Here is a 21,870-nt window from a genome sequence, read left to right on the forward strand (position 1 = left end):
GACCAGTTATGTGATCTACAAGGGTCCCATTCCCATTCCAGCACCAAAACACCTTAGGGTATTCGAGCGCTTTAGAAACTATTTAACATAACATAACATCAATCATTAACTACTGTCCCTGCCTTGTGTTTAGCACATAAAGCAATCTTTGCAGCATATCAAGTTTTGGGTCCGCATATAGCTGGCCGGACCATTTATCTGTCTCAATGAGAGTGTGGTACAGAAGCCCTTGTAAAGTTCCACTGTTATGTAAAATCTGAAAACCTGTGCTGACATCTTATATGTTTGTCGAGTGTGTTTATCAGTGTAGTTTGTGTGCGGCACATGTGTAGTAGTAGGACTCTATAAAAGTGAGTACTGAAACCTTTGGGATACATTTTGCATGCCCCTAGTTTACTGTGGCACAAGATAAGGGATGAGGTCAATGTCACCAGAGAGTGGAAATGTATTGGCTGATTTCCTGTGGCTGGAAGGTGGAGATCGAGACGCTGAGGTGAGAAGGATGGAGACATGGCTGTCTTCAGAAATTCCATAAAGACTTTGTTAGCATAGGGCTGCTGATTAGTTCTTCCTGAGAACTGGCATTTGGTTCATGACAGGGGTGACAGATGAGACCCCAGTTTCCATTGTTCATTGTGAGGGAGTTTTAGGGGAGGCCTGGCCTTTTGTATGTCTCTGATTGGTGTTTCCGGAAGGCTGATGACATCCAGGTTCCAATACCTCACATTTAATTGTGCCCATGTTGGGGATGTTCCAGTTTGAAAATAGTCTTTTTGTTGCCTGCTGCGAGTGGCATAATTTTACACAAAGACTTTGTCTGGAGAAGCAGCTGGTGAAGGATACTTGAAAGACATCCATTCCAAGTTCATTCTTCATGCTCAAGGATGGGAGTGCTCTGTATATGATTGTTGTGTGACCCTGGCTAAAGTCTGCTAGTTAGCCAGTCTCCTAAGGGTGAGGGGACATTATCTGAATTCTGCATGTTCTGCTGGAGAAGCTGAGAGTCTGCCTAGTACCTACAAGCCTACCTGCCTGACTGATGAAAGACAAAAGCAGTCTTCCTGGCCCTGCAGGAGGAGACACCATTGAGAAGGAGTTGCCCACCATGTTTCTTTGGTGAGAAGCACCCACAGAAAACAGAGTGCCTTATTGAGGAAAACCAGGAACAACTGAAGAGTGTCTTCCTTGTCTCAGTGGTGCCTGATGAGAACCAAAAAATCTACCTACATCTGCACATAGGCCTGAGGTGGGTTGCATTTTTCTTGCTGTACGCACCTGGGTGAACTGCAGCTGCTTCAAAGTGTGCCTGGCCCTTTTTATGTTTCTACAACAGTTTTCCTGGAGGCAGCTACCTCTAGGGTCTTTGGGTGGGAGAGAGGGGAGTAATGGGAGGAGTTCCCACAACAGACTCATGATTGGGGAATCCACCCTGTATGCTGGGTTGAACTGTGTAAGATTGAGTACTGCTGTGTAATAACAAATATACTTTCTTTTTCCAAAAGACAAGCATAGGGCTGCACATTAAAGTTACTGTGTCTGTTGGTTGATTATTGATCAGATGCCTATGACTGTTTGACCTCACTTCCCTGAGAGTCAATTGCAGAAAAGGTACTTGGCCCAGTTTTCAGGGCCATAGTAGGACGGACTACCAGTTACAAGGGCCAAACAACCTCACCCAACACAACTGGTGTCCAGAAGCCCCTGTCAACCCTGGCCCTGCTCCCCTCCCACCCCAACTCCACCCCTCGGAATAGTGTCTATGGTTATTTTTAATGCATCAGATAGTCAACTTAAATGTTAGAATCATAGATATGTAGCACATATTAATACAATCAATGGCCTAGATAACATGTTTTAACCTAAACCCTTTTAATTCTGTAAGTAAGGTTTAAATTGTGTTCTGTATTTCTGATGAAATGTATATGAAACATCTCTGCTAATAAAAGAGATTACAAGAACCTACTTCCTAACTAAGCATCTAGGATGGCAATTTATTAGCAGTCATTTCAAAAGGAGCCGGAATGACTTATTTCACCGGGTACCAAGGTCACGTCCTTTTAGTAAATTATATTAAGAAGCGGTGTCATGTGTAGCAGAAGGTTAAGATTTCCCTTGAGAACCTGCCACACAAAAATAATGAAGAGGGATTGCGAAAGGTCCATCTCCAATGAAGCAAACATTTTAGTTGCTCGTTTTTTCTGCTTTTCTACAGATACCCCAGTAACATGACAGCTACTGTTGACCAAAATACATGGAACATAAATATGGACAAGTCACAGAGTGGTTGCATTTGGGTCAGAATGTAAAGAAAGGGAATCTATTTATCAGGAATTAGTATGGCAGAACGCCTGTCAGCCCCTGACACATAATCACCACCTACAGAATCACAAATGAGCCTATGATTTAATAGTATAAACCCGAAAAACGTTGTCCACATCTGCAAATAGAATATAAAGCATTATTGAACTGAATGACAGAGCAAGATGAAAGAGAGAGCAAACATGAACTGCAAGAGACAAATAATCAAAGAGACGAAAATACAAAGTAAGAGTGAATGAAAAATAAACAGAGTGCGAGAAAGAGGGATAGAGAAAAATAAAGGAATAGAGAGACCAAGAAAAAGAGTGTGTAAGAGACGAGTAGAGGGTGATAGAAAGAATGAAAGAGATGGGCATTTTCATTATTCAAGTTCTGATTGACTGAATACAGAACTACTGTTTAGGTGATAAAATGCCAATCAAAACGACCATTTATCGTATTATTATATGTATGTATGTGTGTATATATATATATAAATATATATATTCAGGTATTTATTTTTAAATCTTACATGAGCAGGAATGAGTGATTCATATCAAATGGGATTAATGACGGCACAAAGTTATGTACATAAAATAGGGTTTTACATTTTTCTTTCAAAAAAAATATGCATTACTAATTTTGGCGGTGCTATGAGAATAAGGCCCTCTTTTCAGGTTATGATACAACCCTGCATCTCAAATTCCAAACCCGGAATTATTGAGACAATGGTTTCAGTTATTCTGGGATGCAGAATTGCTGAACTATTTCATAATGTATTTTAATATCTTCTGTAAAAGGGGGAAATACCACAGAATTGATGTTTTTTCACTGACTGAAATGACCACAAAAATTGAAAGAGAAATGAACAGCATACATTTTTACAACTTTGCCCCACATTCGTTGGTCTGTTTTTGCCAGATATAATGTAAGGTTTTAACTGGTGAAGTGTGTCCACAAGAAACATTTATGGAGCTGCATTATAGAAACTGCCACCAGAACGCTGTGACATGTGTGCCAGTTGTTTGTGCTCCTGTGCACTTCGGTATACCAAAAGGGGAAACTGTAGTTGTGTGACACCTTCCATAATACGTTTAGTGGTCTAGTGCCGAGAGGGCTTCGCTACCAGCCCTTTAGCCCGGATGAGCTAACACACATTGTATCACTCTCTGGTCAGGCATGACCAAAGAGTATAAAATAAATGGACGGAAGTCGTTCGAGGCCAGCCAGATCAGCATACTGTGTGGCTGTGGCAATTATTTGTCTCCCCTATCGGAGGCCTAAGCAGTAGCCTAATGCCCCGTTACACTGGCCACCAGGGTGGGCAACCATTATCCCTGCGCAACAGCGCTCACCCCATCAGCACACGGAAGACCTGTTTGGTGCCCGACGACCCATTGGTGTGAAAGGCTGCAACTGCGGAGGACCCAGGCCGCGAACATCCAGGCAAGGTGGGAGCCCCAGCGGCATCACGCTCACTCGCCCGCTGCTCAGCAGTAGGGCTGACATTCCACAAGCCCACGGCTGATTCCACCGCCCACAGCCAACAAATAAGAGGCGCATTGGTTAAAGGAGAAGCATGGACGTAAGAAAGAGAATAGAAAAAAAAACTGGAAAAGGGAAAAAAGAAACAGCAAAAGCGAAGCAAGACAGCCCACAGAGAGACCGTACTCAGCAGCGTGAGAAGACAAGCACCCGGCACACCCCAAAGTACCGCAACAGCACCGCACCTTAATAACTGCACGCCGTGCTGGTGGAAGGATGACAGAACATGGAGCACATGCGGTGCCACTTCAAGCACCACAGGTCCAGCACCCTGGACCCCCACTAGTGCAACAAGTACCACAATACTCCCAGATTAATGCACTGCCTCCGTTTAGCGAGCTCATAGACTCAGTTTTAGCGTTGCCCAGATGGATATTCTGGGTCAGCTGGCTAGATAATCACTTTACGGTGACGCAGGAAACAAATGGCGCAGTAAAGAGGTCCCTACTGTTACACTTTGCAGGCAACGAAATTTACAAGTTGTTCGCTCGCTCATCTACCAAACACAGGCCCCCCCAATGACTACACCGCTGCAGTGACTGCCCTGAACACGCACTTTGACCCCCAGCCTAACCCAGACTATGAGAGGTTAAAACTGCGACAGGCAAGCCAGATAGAGGAGGAGTTAATGGACGGCTCAACGCGTGGCTGTGTAAGCTAGCGAGTAGGTGTATGGATGATGACCAGAACAAAGAAGTGGGGGCTGAAGTAATCCAAGGGTGCCAGCACAAGAACCTCTGGACCCTAATCCTTTGCCAACCCGGCATCACCTTAGAAGACATCATCATTCTGGCCAGGTCGCATGACCTGTCCAACGCCAGGTCGACGGCTATGGACATCGCCTCAACACAACAGGTGGAGAAACAAGTCATGGTCAAGACAGAAAGGGGAGATGCAATTCATACCCAAAGCAGCAGCACCCGTGGACAGAGGCCAGGGAGAAGCACGCAAAGATCATAATGCATATACTGCATCAGGGAAGAACACCCACAGGCAGAATGCCCGGCGCAAGGGCAAACATGTTCCAAGTACAGTACTCCCAACCACTTAGCAGTGGCATGCAGAGGAGGCCCAAGAAACCGAGGAAACTGGGGATGGCGTCTACCGTCAAATGCAGTAAGACGGCTCTCACTTGACGAATCTGAAAACCCAAAGATGACCCGTACACCAGTTCGACCAAGACAATATCTTGAAGACTCATCAACAGATGAGGAAGGCGAGTGCTAACTCATCTCATTCGCCAGTGACCTCAAACAGAAGAGGCACCCACAACTCACTTGCACCATCAACATCGCTGGATCCCAGGTCACTGCACTGATTGACACAGGTGCATCCGTTAATGTGATGGGGTGCCAGCAGTAAAAACTACTTAACCCAAAGCCAGTGCTGTCCCCGTCGCGTGTAAGAATTCTCATGAATGGCAGCCAAACACCACTGCCGCTCAAGGGGAAGATGACAGTCCAGGTGAAAGTAGAAGGCCACAAGGTCACCACCTCCTGGTGGGGAGCCACACAGCTGAGGATCTCAGTCTGGTCACATTTGCCAATGCAGTCAAAGACCTACAGACGAAGGACCACCTAGAACTCTTCCCACAACTCTTCGAGGGACTAAGTGTATAAAGAAGGTCCTGATCATATTACACATTGACAAGGCAGTGAAGCCAGTAGCTTTGAGATATAGTCGAATACCATTCCATCCCAGGCCTCTCATTGAGAAAGAACTTCAACACCTCACACAACTAGGAGTCATTGAGAAGGTCACCGGGCCAAAGCCCTGGTTATCACCTATGGTAATCACTGAGAAACCTAAAACAAAATTACAATTCGACTCTGCATCGACAGGCTCCTGCCCAACCAGGCGATCGAACATGAAAAGCACTTAACTCCAACCGTTGATGATATCCTGAGCCCGTTAGTTCTCCAAGCTCGACCTCAATGCAGTATACCATCAGTTGAGGCTAGCCGAGGTGAGCAGGTATATCATGACCCTCTCGACCCATTAAGGGTTGCATCGCTACAGAAGACTGAACTTCGGGATCTCATCAGCAGCAGAGATATTCCAGAATACCATCTGGGAACTACTATAGGGGCTTCAGGGAGTGCTAAATGTCTGTTATGCCATTCTAATACACTCGGCAACCATGGAAGAACACAGTCGCCACCTCAGGGCCACGCTCCAACATCTGGCCGAACACAGTCACCCTTCACCGGGAGAAGTGTTCGTTCTTCCAGGACTCCATCGACTTTTTCGGATACGTATTCAGCCAGGACAGGGTCAGAGTAGACCCGAAGAAACCGCAAGCCATCCTACAAGCCCCTGCCCCGACGACCGTGTCAGAGGTTCGAAGCTTCCTTGGGATGGCCACCTACTGCAGGCGGTTCATACCGAAATTAGCCACATTAGCAGAGCCGCTACACGCTCTGACGAAGGACGCAGCCTGTAAGTGGAAGAAGAGGACGCCTTCCAAAAGATCAATACAGCGCTCCTTGGAAAAACCACCATGGCGAATTTTGACTATACACGGATGACAGAACTACTAGTGGATGCCAGCCCAGTAGGACTCCGAGCACTCCTGACTCAAGAAATGGAACCAGGAAAATGCATTTGCAAGCAAGGCTCTCACAGCAACCGAAGCTCGGTATTCCCAGATCGAAAGGGAAGTGCTAGCAATCAAGTGAGCTTGCCATCAGTTCCGCTTATACGTCAGCAGGCATCCCTTCCTAGTGGTAACGGACCACCATCTACTGGTCCCACTGTTCAGAGGCACAAACCGCATCCCCAGCCGCGGATTGAGCACTGGGCAATACAGTTGCAGCACTATCGCATGGAGGTGGTATACCGCCCTGGAGCAAAAAACCCAACAGACTTTATCACGACACCCGCAAGAAGCAGCAGCAAATGGTGGCGACCAAGAGCTCAAGACAGAAGAATATGTCGACATGGTGTCTCAATGGGCCTGTCCACGAGCTCTGACTCTCGATGGGATCAAGAAAGAGATCAGCACCGACGCAGTGCTCCTGCAACTAATGCAGTCGCTCCAGAAAGGATCTTGGGAAGACTTTCTGCAGGGAGCACATGGGTGGAACACAACAGACCGAGACTGGCTAGGAAAATTCTGGAAAGTGCAGGACGAGTTGAGCACTGCAGAAGATGGAGTGATACTGAGAGGCTCTCAACTAGTCATTCCGGCAAGTCTGCATGAACTAGCCACTTCCCTGGCCCAAGAAGGACATCAAGGGACTACGCGGATGAAATCTCCTATGAGGAAAAAGGTACTTGAAGCCTCTGTCAGCACATTAGTAAGGAACTGCAGGCCTGCCAGCTCACCAGCAGCCAACAGTGCCCTGCTCCAGTGATAACAGAAGATCCAGCCACGTCCCAGTGGTTACGTATACGCCTGGATTTCAGGAGCTTCCCAGATGGCCGGGTAACTGCAGTAGTGATTGACGCCTTCACTAAGTATCCTGTTGTCAAGGTAATTGTGTCAACATCTTTGGCTGACCTACAAACAGTGCTGAAAAATACATTCACGGTCTTCGGTCTAGCTCAAGACGGATAATGGGGCCCCATTCCAGGGGACAGAGTTCAAGAGAATACTTGTACGGCTGTGGGTGCATCACCACCGCATCACCCCCCAAGCCAATGAGCCACAAGCCAATGGGGAAGCAGAGCGCTTCATGGGGACCCTCAATAAGGTCCTGTGAATTGCAGTTTCCGAGCAGGCTGATCTGGAAGTGGCACTGCACAAGTTTGTGCGCAAATACCGCAGCACTCCACACTGCACGACACAAAGATTTTCCTGGTCCCTGATGCCAGCTGGGCCCGACCGGACACCATACAAGCTGCCGATGGATGGACTCCAGAACCATATGACCCCCGGCAACACTCAAGCAGGAAGAGCAACGACAAACAAGCGGGCCAATAAGAAAAGGAGAGCCAAGACCAGAATTATTGTGCCGGATGCACAGTATTGGTAAGGAACCGCCGCAGCGGAGGAAAGTTCCGCACAGCATATGACCCTGGGAAATTGACCGTGTTGAAGATCAATGGAACCGTCATCACAGCTCAAAAAGGTAATGAAGTCATCACCCGCAATATATCCTGGTTCAAACAAGTGCAGGACTCTGGCTCAAAACAACTGCATTCCAGCCAAGCAGTAAATGGTGAAACAACAGCGGAATACCTGGTACCTCTTCCAGCTGATGAACAAGCCAGAACGAGCCTAGCACACAGTCACCCGTAGCAACAGAGGCCAAGACAAATGTGACCCCCAGCTTGTCATCACAAAGCGACATCCAGATGACTCGACTAAATTGTCACCAAAGATACGACCTGAGTCCCAACCAAAGAGCGAGACAATGACTCACAGACGTTATGTGTTGATTTTGTTTATTATGTTTGAACACTGACTTGGGATGGGATGTAGCGGTCTAGATTCCTGAGAGGGCTTCGACCCCCAGACCTTTAGCCCTGATGGGCTAACACACATTCTACCACTCTCTGGCCAGGCGTGGACAGAGTATAAAATAAACAGGCGGAAGTCGCTTGACTTCCAGCCAAGACCTGCATACTGTGTGGCAGTTACTTGTCTCCCCTATCTGAGGCTTAAGCAGTAACCTAACGCCCTGTTGGAATTCAGACCACACGGCACAAAATATGCACCATTCGGGTAATGGCAGGCATTCCTTTAATTGACTAAAGCATGGCAAATACGTAGAAGTGCTCCCTGAGAATATGCAAGCACTTTATGCAGGCAGAAGGTAGAGAGTGAGGGAGGTGGATAGATAGATAGATAGATAGATAGATAGATAGATAGATAGATAGATAGATAGGTAGATAGATAGATAGATAGATAGATAGATAGATAGATAGATAGATAGATAGATAGATAGATAGATAGATAGATAGATAGATAGATAGATAGATAGATAGATAGATAGATAGATAGATAGATAGATAGATATTGAATTTTGCGAGACTTAAATACAGTTCAAATAATAAGCAACCTAAATGCCAATGGCTTGAAACCCTGTGGGTTACGAAAGCACACACTGCTATAGGTTTCTATCAAACATTTTTTTTTACTGTATTCTACAAAGAATGCACCAAGTATGCAAGTCCCTAATTACTAAAGTCTTTGCTAAGCAGTTTCAAGTCAGGAATCATGAAGGGTCTTGTTAGATTGCAAGGCAGCTACCGGCAAAGTGTGCAGGTTTAGAGGTGTTGGAGAACATCATGCTAGGAAAGGTGAACCAGTTCTGGCGGTGCACACTCTATTCACTGCTCTTTCTCAATGGCTTTCCATTTGACAAAATCAAGTACTTGCTTTACACAGATTCCAAATTTTATCAGAACAGTTCTGTATTGAATCAATCAGAAACAAAATATGAGAAACAAATGAGTCACAACCACAAATTAAATTAATGGCCCTAAACAAAACGGAAATATTCGCATGCCTATTCTTAATTAACCAACCCGTTAAACAAGGGAAACATGTGATGCTCTCCAACTATTTATTGAAATATTCATCTAATTATTAATCCTCATCACAATTTAAAATTGATGTTTGAGATAATATGTATTGGCTTATTAGATTGTTTTCCTTTTTTATTACTATATTTGTATTACTTCATCCACTGGACACACAACACTTTTCTTGTTTACTACTCTCAAATTTGCCAGGAGAAATATTTTTATTTCCACTTCAACATTAAAAAAGGAAGATGTTCTACACACAACTAATCAACAATGACAAGGCAGAAAATGTGCTATTTTTCAGTGACGTGCTGAATTGGAACTGAAAAGTAAAGTACAACCTTGCCCCAGGCTGATGAGGTTTGTTTCTCCTTGCCATTCCCAATCCCAGGTGGTGGTGCTAACGGGCAGGATTCTGCCATGCTCTGTACATGAATGTCATTATCCGAAGGATACTTGTTTTGAAGAAATAGTTAAATGCTTGGAAGATGCTTAGTACATGTTCACAGATTTTACACGTGTATTCTATTTTATTAATCATGCTTTATACTGTAGCATATACATGAATAAAACTAAAAAAATATAGAAGCAGGTAAAACAGTTTAATAAAGCAAGGATTGATCATTGAATATATATATATATATATATATATATATATATATATATATATATATATATATATATATATATATATATATATATATATATATATATATATATTAATATTGCATACTTAATAAAGTATATTATTATAAATAGCAAGTATTTTTGTGATTCTGAGTTGCACAGTTGCGACGGTGCAGTAGATTCATATGTGAAGTTATGCAATGTGTGGTGTAAATTGCAGCACAGCATGTGAATTATCCAGTACAGAGAACTGCTGGCAGTGCAAAAGGTTATCAGGGTTGTATCATATTGGGATGCTTTTGGGGGCGAGGACAGAAGTTACATGGCGATGATGTGTCTGGTTCCAATGTGTGCACTGGACGTTTTTATTGCAAAGGTAGTGAATTGTTTGGACTGCAACTGATGTGATGAGATGAGAGTATTGAAAATGTCCATTCATTGTGGGCGTTTGTTACGTATAAATAAGTGAGGGTGAATTGAAATGGAGGGGGCTGGTTTACTACAAGTTATGGGAGTGATAGGTATTTTTATGATTGACACTGGAGTGGGAGGTGGATACACCAGCAGATCTTCTGTCTGTGAATTGGAAGGTGGAGATCAAACCTCCCCACCCATCAATGGTGGTTTGATCACACTGAAAACAAGAGTCAACAGTAAAAGAATTGCTGCTCAAATCAGCAGGCATTATATCAACCCTGCACCATTGCATCACAGTAGTAGTCACATCAATATTCTATGGCCCTTTCATCACAACGAAAATACACAGTAATTGATACATGCTTAATGAATTATGTCTGTCTGATCTCATGACCCTTAAAGTTTTGACTTTCCATCCCCAAGTTTTTGAATGACCACAGGGTGGAGAGATCTGTAAACTTTCCTCAGCCCCAAAAATGAGCATGTCTTGACAACATTCAGTCATCTGCACATAAACACATTAGAACTAATTTACACATTTTTAACAAGTTTGGTTCCTGTCTTCTTGCCACTTTTATTCAGTAGCATAAGACATTTATGTTGGGGTGGAGAGAAGCGTTGTTGTCTTCTTAGGTGCCATGTTTTCTGCTTTTATTTGTTTTCCAGACTAAGGAGGCATACACTGTATACAGACCAGTGTGTTAGATCACTAATCTAGTAATGAAAGTGCACGTTATGTTCTCCCTCTTGATTGGTTCATGATCCGAAATCGAATTGGTCAAGTACTGTTTACAAGGCAGTCCTTAGCAAGAGGCAATGCAATGGTGCAGAGCATTCATGTAGCAGCCAAAGGCAATGCACAGCACCAGACGGCGGCCTTCCCAGTTTAGGCGAGTGTGGTTATAAAGAGCCACTGTATGTTAATCTGCCTCTTGAGGAGACTTTTTCCAAATGTCTCACTTCGGCCTGACTGAGGATTATCCAGGAGCTTCTACTAGAAAGATGAGAACTCTTTTGTCCGTGTTTGTACTAAGGCAACCGTGCTAGGCCATTACCAGGAACAGCAGCCCCTTCCTCCTGTCTGCACAGCATTATGGTAAAATCACTTTATTGTATTAAAGATGTGCTTTATGTTCAGGATAGCTTACTGTTGGTGCACATTAGGCGTAGAATTGCTTCTTACAGTAATGGGACTTTTGCTTAGATAGTGTGCTGCTGGAGAAACCAGTAACACACTTAATTTGCTGGCCAGAAAAAGCAGCATTATAAACTGCCAATTAGCTAGCAATGTTGGGTTGCATTCATTGCTACCTTTTTACTCTTAGGGCTGAGTAGGGGTGATTTGCAGGCTACATCATACAGAGGAGTATGAAAGACAATGCAGTAGTGACCTGCTGTTGTTCTCACTGAGATCTACTGATGTTGATAATTTGTGCCTACTTCACGATCCACTCCTCCACTTCTTCACACTACAAACAAGGTCAGGAGAGCCTACGAAGGAATGGAAAATAGTCATGTAGGTGCGTAAGCTAGGTCCAAGCATAATACGAGGACATGCAAGCCACACATTAGGTCTTGTAGTACAATAGCCAGTGCAAAAGGAGGTCACATGGCATCACAAATAAGCTCCAGGCAGACTTGCCCTGCACAAGAGGTTGATTTATAAACATGGCACCTCTGAAGAATATAGTATTCGTAATAAAGTTCCGGTTGACAAGTGCCAGTCTTGTTAGGCTCATCTGCCATGTAGTGGTTACCGAAATAGATCAGTAGCAATCCATCATCCTGGAGGTGGCAATTCAATGGTACATCGAAAGGGAGAATGTACTTAAAACTACAATACGTGGTATCATATGTGGTGTGATTTTAACTCAACACTGCATCGTAGCAATCAGCCAATGAGCTGCTGCTTGTCTAGTTTATCAGCATGCTTGTATATCAACAACATGTAAAGTTGCCAGATAAGCATATCTGAAATGGTTTGCCGATCAAATTAATCTAACAGCACCACCGCCAGCATACTCGCATACTAATGCAAATAATAATCACAGTGACTATATTAAACGAGTAGATCGTGACATTCTCTGCAAAGATCACTTTCTAACTGGAACCTGAATCTAACCTGGTGGATCTCATTGGATTCACTCCTCACCCTCTTAGCATCCTGGGTTGTTAATAAATGTTCCTTACACCTGAGCAATAGTCCCATCATCACTGTCCAGAGATTATTCACTTCTCACCATGTATAGTAATTATTATCTATTTTCCTTTCCCCATTACTCACTTCTGACAGGATTCAGTGTTGGCGGACAGGTATTCCGTCACTAACGCGAGGGTTATCTCTTCCAACGTATTACAAGTGTCACATCATTTAATAAACTAGAAATTGGGCAGATGGGATATTCGTCACATCATCACATTTGCGGTGGAGTAACCCGCTCCCCCCAGCATCCAAATCAAGTCAAATGTTATGGTGTTTATAATTAGTTTTAACAGTACCCGTGAGCCGGCACTCCCACTAGAAATGTGATTAGTTCATTATACATCTTAGACAACTAGAAGCTCAAGAGAAAAGTCTTTGCCCCTGAAAAGACATTGTTAGCATCAATTTTGGCATGCTGACATCATGGCAAGGTGATGTTAGGTCATATGATATGTCCAAAAGAAGATAAACAAGTTCAACCTGTGTGCATCCAAACTTCTTAAATGTACACAGTTTGCCAGACCAAGTAGACATTTTTGTATTGGTAGCATAGGAGTTTGTTTGCAGTATTTACTAGGGGCCATATGTATCAAGGCAAAATAGTTTCGCAAACGCCGAAATTCGCAGAATTCCAGCGTTTGCGAACCCATTTTCGCTAAATGGTATGTATGAAACATTTTTGGTGCAAAATAAGGAATCGCTAAATTTGCCATTCCTTATTTTGTGATTGCATTTAAGGAATTGCAAATTTTGCGATTCCTTAAATGCAATGTAGCAAGGAAAAAAACATTCCAAAATGCCATTAAGAAATCGCAAATTACCACCAACTTCTAGTTGGTGGTAAGTTGCGAATTCTTTTAAAAAAGCATTTCTTTTTAAATCAAAAGGTGCCATGTGACGCTCATACATGCCCTTAGGGCATGTATGTGCGCCATATGCGCACACATGTCATTTTCAGGGGTGCAGCAGGGTGTTCTTGAGACACCCCTGCACCCTTGAAAATATTCACAATTTGCGATTAGCAAATTGCGATTCGCAAATTTCCCCTTCATTCCTACGGGCCTCCTGGCCCATAGAAATGAATGGGAAATTATTCCTTAATTGCGATTAGCAATTTGCTAATCGCAATTAAGGAATTTTAAGGAATCGCTAAAAAGAAGCGATTTCCTACATACATACCATTTTGCGATTTCTAAATAGCGATTCCTTAAAAATCGCTATTTAGGAATCGCAAAACGGAATGTTGATACATATGGCCATAGGTCAACTAAATGTTTTGCGATGTGGTCATTTTGTGATCACTACACAATCTGGTTGATTACCCCTTTAAGTCGATAACCAATTACCCGGACCATAGTGAGAAGAATATACAGAACAACAATGAAAATTTGCTGCATGACAAAAAACACCCAAAAATCTTTAAAATATGTTATCCATCGAGCTGTGAATACTGAATGCCAGCTACCAAACCATCACACCCATAGTAATCATCTTACTATAGAGCGAAAACACCTAAAAAAATCAACAACTACATCAGCAGAACAAGTTGAAAACATTAATGTTGCATTGCCCTGATTGCTCCTGATCTGTAGCATAACACCTTATTTCCTATTTCCAGCTACCTTATGATAGCAAGAAAAAACATCAAATCTTCTAAATCAGGAATGACATTGGCAAACAAGTCTGATTTAAACGTGAAGATACTTTCATATTCATGGACTACTTTCGAAAATGTGCACCTGCATGTACCTTCAGGCAATTTCCCAGTTGGCATAAAATGGGTTTAAAGTAACTTATGTGTATTCATTCCACAGACCTAGCTTACCTTGTTTTGTTTTCATATCTGTCTGTATTTTGAGTTGGAACACTTTCTAATGCCAAATAAAATAAAACATTCCAAATGCATTGAATTTATGAACCAACCTGGTCTCGCAGACTTCATGAATGGATATGGAAACAAACATAATATATCATGTATACATACTATTATATATGTATGGAGTGAGTGATCCAGCAAGGCATCAAATATATTATATTCTAGTCAAATGCAAGGACAAAGAAAACATGCAATATTAATTCTAATCAATCTAGTAGGGGTTTGAACATTGAAGGTTAATATAGCATAACGGTAAGTAAAACAAGGACAAGCTTTAAAATGCTTACCTGGAGGCTGGGAACACATCCTTTTGAGCTCTAAAAGAGAAAAGGAAGCATTTGAGTGACATGAAGTTAAAGATTACCAGTGTATATTTAGAAGTCTGGAGTTGAAATAGATTACAGTCGTTTTACTGCCTAATGTTGGTACAGTGAGGAAGGGCAGACATAATACGTCAAAAACACAGCAACCCATCCATCATTAATTCAAGTGCAGGAGACACTGCAGGTCCTTAAATTTTACAGCATGCACACATCAGCCTAAAAGTGTCTAACAGCTGTTAACTGCTTAAGACTTTGGGTGTAATTAGTAAATAAAAGTACAGAAGTACAGGTGCACATTTAATCCTATGTTGTAGTGTGCTGTAACACTTTTTTTGCACCATTTGCAGGTCTTCAGGCGTACTCCTGGAAACTCTTGTGATTTTTACTGGCATTTGTACTTTCCCAATAGAAAACTGCAAGCAAAGTACCATTGCTTATTGGGAAAATCGAGTGGTTTAAGCGGTGTAACAGATGGAGCACTTACAGGAAACCCCAGTAAGTTTAAGGGTGTTCTGTTTCTGGTCCCACCCTGAAAAGGAATTTACTTGAACACTTTTCTGTAGAAAATCACTACATTTCCTGACTGGTCAGAGCACAGTAGTGATTTATGAACGCTCACAAAACGAGACGTTTGTGAGTGTTCACTAACTTGCAAGTCTAATCGCACTCACTTCCCATGAATGGGATTTACACCCTCCTAACTGTACACAGTAATGGCATACAACTTCGAGGTGTAAATTGTTAGACCTGGCACTTTTGACAAGTTTACTCCCAAACATTTTGCCTTTGCCTCCTATTTTTCAGACCCTGTTTTCATTGGCTATAGGATTCTGGGCACTTTACCACTGCTGATCAGTGCTAAAGTGCATCGCCTCTCTGCGTAAATTGTGACGATTATTTGTTATGAAACACACTAAATTGTCTAAAGGTCTGCGGCATTACTTGGTGCCCAACGGCATCCTCCGCTGCTCACCAGTATCTAAACAAGCTTAAGTGAAGCCCTTATGTGAAAGGGGGAAAACAGGACCAGCTAACTTAATGGGAGTTGGGAATGTTGGGCTGGAGCCAAGGAGGCAAGGGATTACCCTTAACTGCTGGGATCTGCCTACGGAGGATGAGTTTGTCAGGGTGGCAATGGGGGTCTCTTCTGGCTCTGCGCTGGATACCACCCCCCAAAAAATTTGGAAAGAGCTGGGCTCTGAGATCTTCCCATTGCTTCACCAGCTGTGTAATCAATCACTCAGCAGTGGGGTGGTTCCATCGTGATGGAAGGGGGCAATAGTAACCCCCCTGCTTAAAGAACCCTCATTGGACCCTGGCTGTCTTGGGAATTATAGAAAATTTCCCTTTTACCGTTTCCTGTAAAGATAGTGGAGCACAGGTTGAGCCGAGCTCGCTCTGGCTTTTTGGAAGGTAATAATAAGCTAGGGGAAGATCAATTTGGCTTCTGGCCAGGCCACGGGACTGAGACAGCGACATTGATTCTGTTGGACCTGTCCGCCGCATTCGATACAGTGAGCCGTGCTGTCTTACTGGCAAGACTGGAAGAAGTGGGGGTGACAAACGTGGCTCTGCGATGGTTTCATTCTTATCTGGCAGGTAGACGACAGGCCGTCGCTCTGCCCCCTTTTCAATCAGATTTTTTTGTCAGTAAGCATCGGGTCCCTCAGGGGTCCTCAATCAGTCCCATCGTATTCAATGTCTATATGCGGCCATTGCTGGATGTTTTTAAAGCCAATAATATAAGTGTGGTTAATTATTCTGACGACACTCAATTGATTGTGTCCTTGGACGGTGACCATGCAGACTCCCAAGAAACATTCCATAAGTGTATGCGTGAAATGGTGTCTTGGTTGAGAAACAATGCTCTGCAATTCAATAGTGACAAGACGGAGATTTTGTACTGTGGGGTGGGCAGAGTGCCGAAAGTCTTGCCATCAGAATTCTGGCCCATTCCTACAGACACACTTCTGGTTCCTGTGAGCTTGGTACGCAATCTGGTTGTTCACTTCAATGAGAAGCTTTTCCTGGAATCGCATGTAAATAAAGAAGACAGGTACTGTTACATGCTTATCAGAGGACTCCGTAAGGTACTACCACTATTGCCGTCCCAGATCAGAGGTATAGTGGTTAGAAGTGTTGTTCTTAGCCGCCTGGATTATTGTAATGCTTTGCTACTGGAGTCCCCGAGTTATTTGATCCCACGGCACCAGAGTATCCAGACAGCACCAGCAAAACTTGTTCTTATGAGAACTCGCGGGTATTCTACATCTCAGGCCTTGGCCGAGCTGCATTGGCTCCCGGTGAGACAAACGATATTGTTCAAGTCCTTGTGCATTGCCTTTAGAGCGCTTCACGGACTTGGACCCAAATCGCTTCAGGCTTGGTTTGGATGGTATGTACCTGCACGTAGTTTGCATTCTTCAGCAGCTAATCGGGCAATTATTCCGAGGATTAAGAGATCTACAATGGGAGGACGAGCATTCGGCGTAGCAGCAGCTAGCTTATGGAATAGCCTCCCCCCGGAATTGAGGCAAATACAGGATCTGCTGCTGTTCCGAAAGAAAGTCAAGACCTGACTCTTTCCCAGAGTGTAACCAGCTGGCCAGTCAGTTCGGCAGCTGCGTCGTTAACTCTTTTTACTGTGTCTCCGCGCCAGGATGCCCGTAAGGTTACAGCGCGCTTTATAAGTGCAAAATACAATACAATACAATGTGGGCAACCCAAATAGGGAAACGGAATCACATCACTCACCAAAGGTGACATGCCTCATCATCTGGGATCTCCTCCCGGCTGTAACCCCTAGTACAGCCGAGGGTTATAACCTCCCTCATTGTGAGGGAGGAGCACAGGGAGGTTTTGCAAGATCTCCTAGGATGTACTAAAATCCAAAAGATGATGAACTGTGGTGTATAATTCAGTGACGGGCGCAGTGCAAAAGAATAGAAAAAGTGATTTTAAAACGTTTTATTATAGATCTCTTAGTGTCAGGGTTAAAAACAATGCTAAGGCAGTTTGGGAAAAAATAAACTGCTACTGTGTAGTTTAGAGGGTGGGTCTACATGTTTCAGCTATTTGTGACCTACAGAGTGTATAGCCTTCCTCAGGACCTAGAAAGTATAGTGTTGTGTGTGATGACAAAAATATAATACAAATGAGAAATGTAAATGAAAAACTGGAAAGATACAACTTATCGCACCACTTGTTTCATTTCGAGGTACGTGATTTAACCTGTGTGAAAAGTCACAAACAATGTGTTAAGATAATGGTATAGCAGTGTGAAAAGTAGCCGGGAGCTGGTAATAAATACTCAGTCTCAATTATTGGTTATCCATGATTGGTATATTTGATTTACTGGTAAGTCCCTAGTAAAGTGTACAGTGTGTGTCAGGGCCTGTAAATCAAAGGCTACTAGTGAGCTTGCAGCACTTGTATGTGCCACCCACATAGGTAGCCCTGTAAATGTGTCTCAGATTACCACTGTAGTGTCTGTGCACACAGTTTGTAACTGCCATGTAGCCTTGGCAAGTGCGTCCACTTGCCAGGCCCAAACCTTTCCTTTCCTTACATTTAAGGCACCCCTAAGGTAGGCCCTGGTTACCCCCATGGATAGTGTGCAGTGTATGTGAAAGGCAGGGCTTGTACTGAAGTGTGGGACAGATACTAATAGTGAAATATTGCCCATTTCATTTTTCCCTACTGAAAGGCTATCTGTTCCATAGGCTAACATGGGAATTGCTTTGTAACATTTTACAAGCAAAATATTCCATAGGGACAAGATAGAAAAAAGGAATTCAGGCTCTATGAACTCAAATGTATTAATACACATTTTGATAGAAGTGGTTTTAAAATTCAGTGTTTGAAAATGTTACTTTTAGAAAGTGGGCATTTTCTAACTTTACCATCCTGTGTGCCTCTGACTGGTTGTATATTCAGCGTCTGGTTTTGGAGTGACAGGAGCTGGGGATGTGCATTCACTCTAGACTGTCACAAGGGGTGTGAGATGTGTCCTGCCTTGACTTGTTGACTCATAGCAGGGCTGCATTTAGAGTGGTGGGAGGAGTTTTGCTTGCACTTGAATAGGCGGTGTCTCCTTTTCACAATTGCGGTCTCTGCCCCCTGTGGTCATGCTGCACCAGGGCAGACAGCACCGGTTTGGACTGGGTTTAAGGACCATTAACACAAAGGGAACAATGACAAAATGGGGCAAGTATTGGACCTAAAACCCCAGTACTTTAGATTACTTCCAGGAACAAGAGGAGCCTGCCAAGGAGAAGAGCTGAAGGAGTGTGTGAGGAGAACTGCCTTGTCTGAGTAAGGGGTGGGTTGGCATGCTGTTGCGGCTTCTATCCATGGTAGAAGAACAGGTCAGACTTTTTGCCCTGCTATGGTTTCCTGCTTTGGAAGAAATCTCCAAGCGCTTATGTGTGTTGGCCTTCTGTTTTAGAAGTTTCAGGGACATCAAAGACTTCATTTTGCGTGCTTTTACTTCATTTGGAAAAGATCTGTGCAGAGCCATGAGGTCTCTAACCTCATAGAAAACAAGTGCATCGCTCACTAGCTGTCTGAGCGTGGCAGGACCAGCCACCTCACAGAAGGTGCTTAAGAAGACTCCCGAAGTGGCCAACAATGAGCCAAGCAGTCGGAGGGAGGTGCAGCCTACACCTCAGCATCACCCAGCTTCAGCCCCAACTATCACAGGACGGAGCCTTGCAGGTGAACAGGGAATTCCAATGGGACTAAGGAAGGAAAAGGGAAGTGTCCTATCGGCACACCAGGCTGAAGCAGGCTCCTCGCTCAATCCCAGGTCAGTCCGCTGAGCAGGAAGGGGCCCTTGATGGAGGTCCTGCTTGGCCCCAGAGGACCCTTGCCGCTGTACACTCTGCAGCTCCCACTGGTGTCATGCTGCATGCGGGGGACCCGGGGAGTATCCCCGCTGACGTAGGAGAGAGGCATGCCCCCCCCCAGGTCAGCGCATACCAGAAGGTGGCATTGTGGTTGCCTGGCAAGTGACGTGGGGTGGAACCTCAACGGAGGCCCCTCCATCCTGTGGAAAAGAAGTGCCCTTACTCTGTGGCCTTCATGGTGAGGGCAGAAAGTGGCATTTTGCTTAAGAGACCCACATTACCAGTTGTAGGCACGTAGGTGATGCTACGGCATATAGTTTTGGCTGGGACTCCCCAGTACCGATTACCAGTACTTTTAGGGAGCAGTTCACACAGGGTCCAAGTTCTACAGCTCCACACATTACAGGGACAAAATAAGATGTATTATGCTCAGTAAATGCATCTGAAGCATGGTAATATGATTATGAGATTTGATTGCCGTGTGCACCCTATGAGTATTTACTCTATGGCAAAGTGGTTTATGATCTAGGAGTGATTACTTATGTGGCACTCACTCTGATGTTAGGCCTAAGGTTTCCATGATTGATGACGTGCAAACATATCAGTGTTTCTTTATTGCACTACATGGATTGCGACAATTGCCTGGTGGCAAAGTAATCTCTGATTTATATGATGTTATGACACTTGCCTGGTTGGCAAGACAATTGTGATTTGTGTCATTGTGGTCTAATATGTTACATAAACTGCAAATTGATTTTTAATCAATGCATTATTATGACCATTGCCTATTTGGCAAGGTGATTATTGAATTATGTGACTGTGGTCTAATGTGTTTGCTGTATAATACAAAGGATATTTATATGTACCTTTGTGTGGAGTCTCTTTTTTTGATATGCTTAGTGTGTCACCAGAGTGTGTGTGTGTGTTGCTCAAACGCTTTACACAGTGCCTAAGTAATAAGCCTGACTGCTCTGCCAAGCTACCAAGGGGGTGAGCAGGGGATATCCTGGGTTTGTCACTCCCTTACCCTGACTAGAGTGGTGGATTCAGCCTGGCTTAGGTGCATACCCTCACCAACCAGAAACGCCATTTCTTACATATATTTATCGCCTGAATTAGGTGTTCTTTCATGACTGTGTAGCTGGAACCTACCCAGACATTCTCATCATAAACGTTGGTTTATGCCTTTGTGAATCAGGTCTCCATTGTACTAGTGATGCCTACATTTAAGAAATGATTAAATATAGAACTTTTAATAGTGGTACAAAAAGTGTTAAATGGCATGGGAAGGCAACCCACATAGAAAAGCATAAGAATATTTGCATTTATCGGTGACATTAGCAGTTCATGAAAATTTCCTATGCAAAAAGAGTAATAAGCCACCTGTACATTTGATCACTTGAAATTTATTCCTAGAAGTTTAAGTGGCTTAAAAACTTAACATAATAATTTAAAGCATGTCAGCTGTTCTGTAAATCAATGATTTGTGTTATGCCTGATTTTCACATTTTACATTTGTACACAGATTGATGAAATCAATAAGAAGAGACAATTGATTGAGGTCAGTATATATAGAAAATAAAAGATAATGAAGAGAGATATATATAAACTATGCACAATTGTACAGGTGTTTTAGACTTGTAGATATAGGTTTCTTCTGGGCAATTGCCTATTTGTGTTGTGTATTCTATATATATATCTTTGTTTTTAATAAGAGCTTTCAAATCATCTCTCTAAAAGTAAAAGTCTTAAATATCTTGGCTAAAAAGAAAAACACAAAAACATCTCATCTTGAAAGCACTAAATGCTTTTAATTGTTCATATATAATTTCACTTTTTTGTAATTTTAAGAATCTTCAACATATAAATAAAGGCCTGTATACAGACCGCCTTATTTGTGATCAGCATCTATACTGAATCAAATAATATACTTGTCCCATGATTAAACATTTTTAGTATACAATATTTCCTACTGGTAAAAAATGTGGCTTCAGACTTTAATGCTGTTTGCTCCTTTGCCATGTTGTTCACTCACATTTACAAAGTCTTACCTCTTCCAAAGGAGGAGAATGTATCTGTGATGGTGGTGACCCTCTGTTAAGATTTGCGGAGTTATTTATATACAAGATGGGTCGGGTTAAGCTTGCAAAAATGTCTAGTTCTTGCTGACTGAATAGAGTAGGGTGCATGATAGATAACTGATTAATGATTTGATAAATCACAGCTTTGTTTAGAAAAAATAGATATTGGAGAAATACA

The 21,870-nt window shown here is 43.2% G+C and overlaps 1 protein-coding gene across 1 annotated transcript in view; it reads right to left on the reverse strand.

Moving 5' to 3' along the window:
• Positions 1-21,870, reverse strand: part of ZNF804B (zinc finger protein 804B) — a 1,016,963-nt gene that overhangs the window by 604,392 nt on the left and 390,701 nt on the right. The window contains exon 2 of the mRNA XM_078664401.1: positions 14,729-14,758. Coding sequence (XP_078520527.1) covers positions 14,729-14,758 — 30 coding nt within the window. The remainder of the gene's footprint in view (positions 1-14,728; positions 14,759-21,870) is intronic.

The sequence above is a fragment of the Lissotriton helveticus genome, chromosome 10 (genome assembly GCF_964261635.1).
Source record: "Lissotriton helveticus chromosome 10, aLisHel1.1, whole genome shotgun sequence".
Taxonomy (NCBI): domain Eukaryota; kingdom Metazoa; phylum Chordata; class Amphibia; order Caudata; family Salamandridae; genus Lissotriton; species Lissotriton helveticus.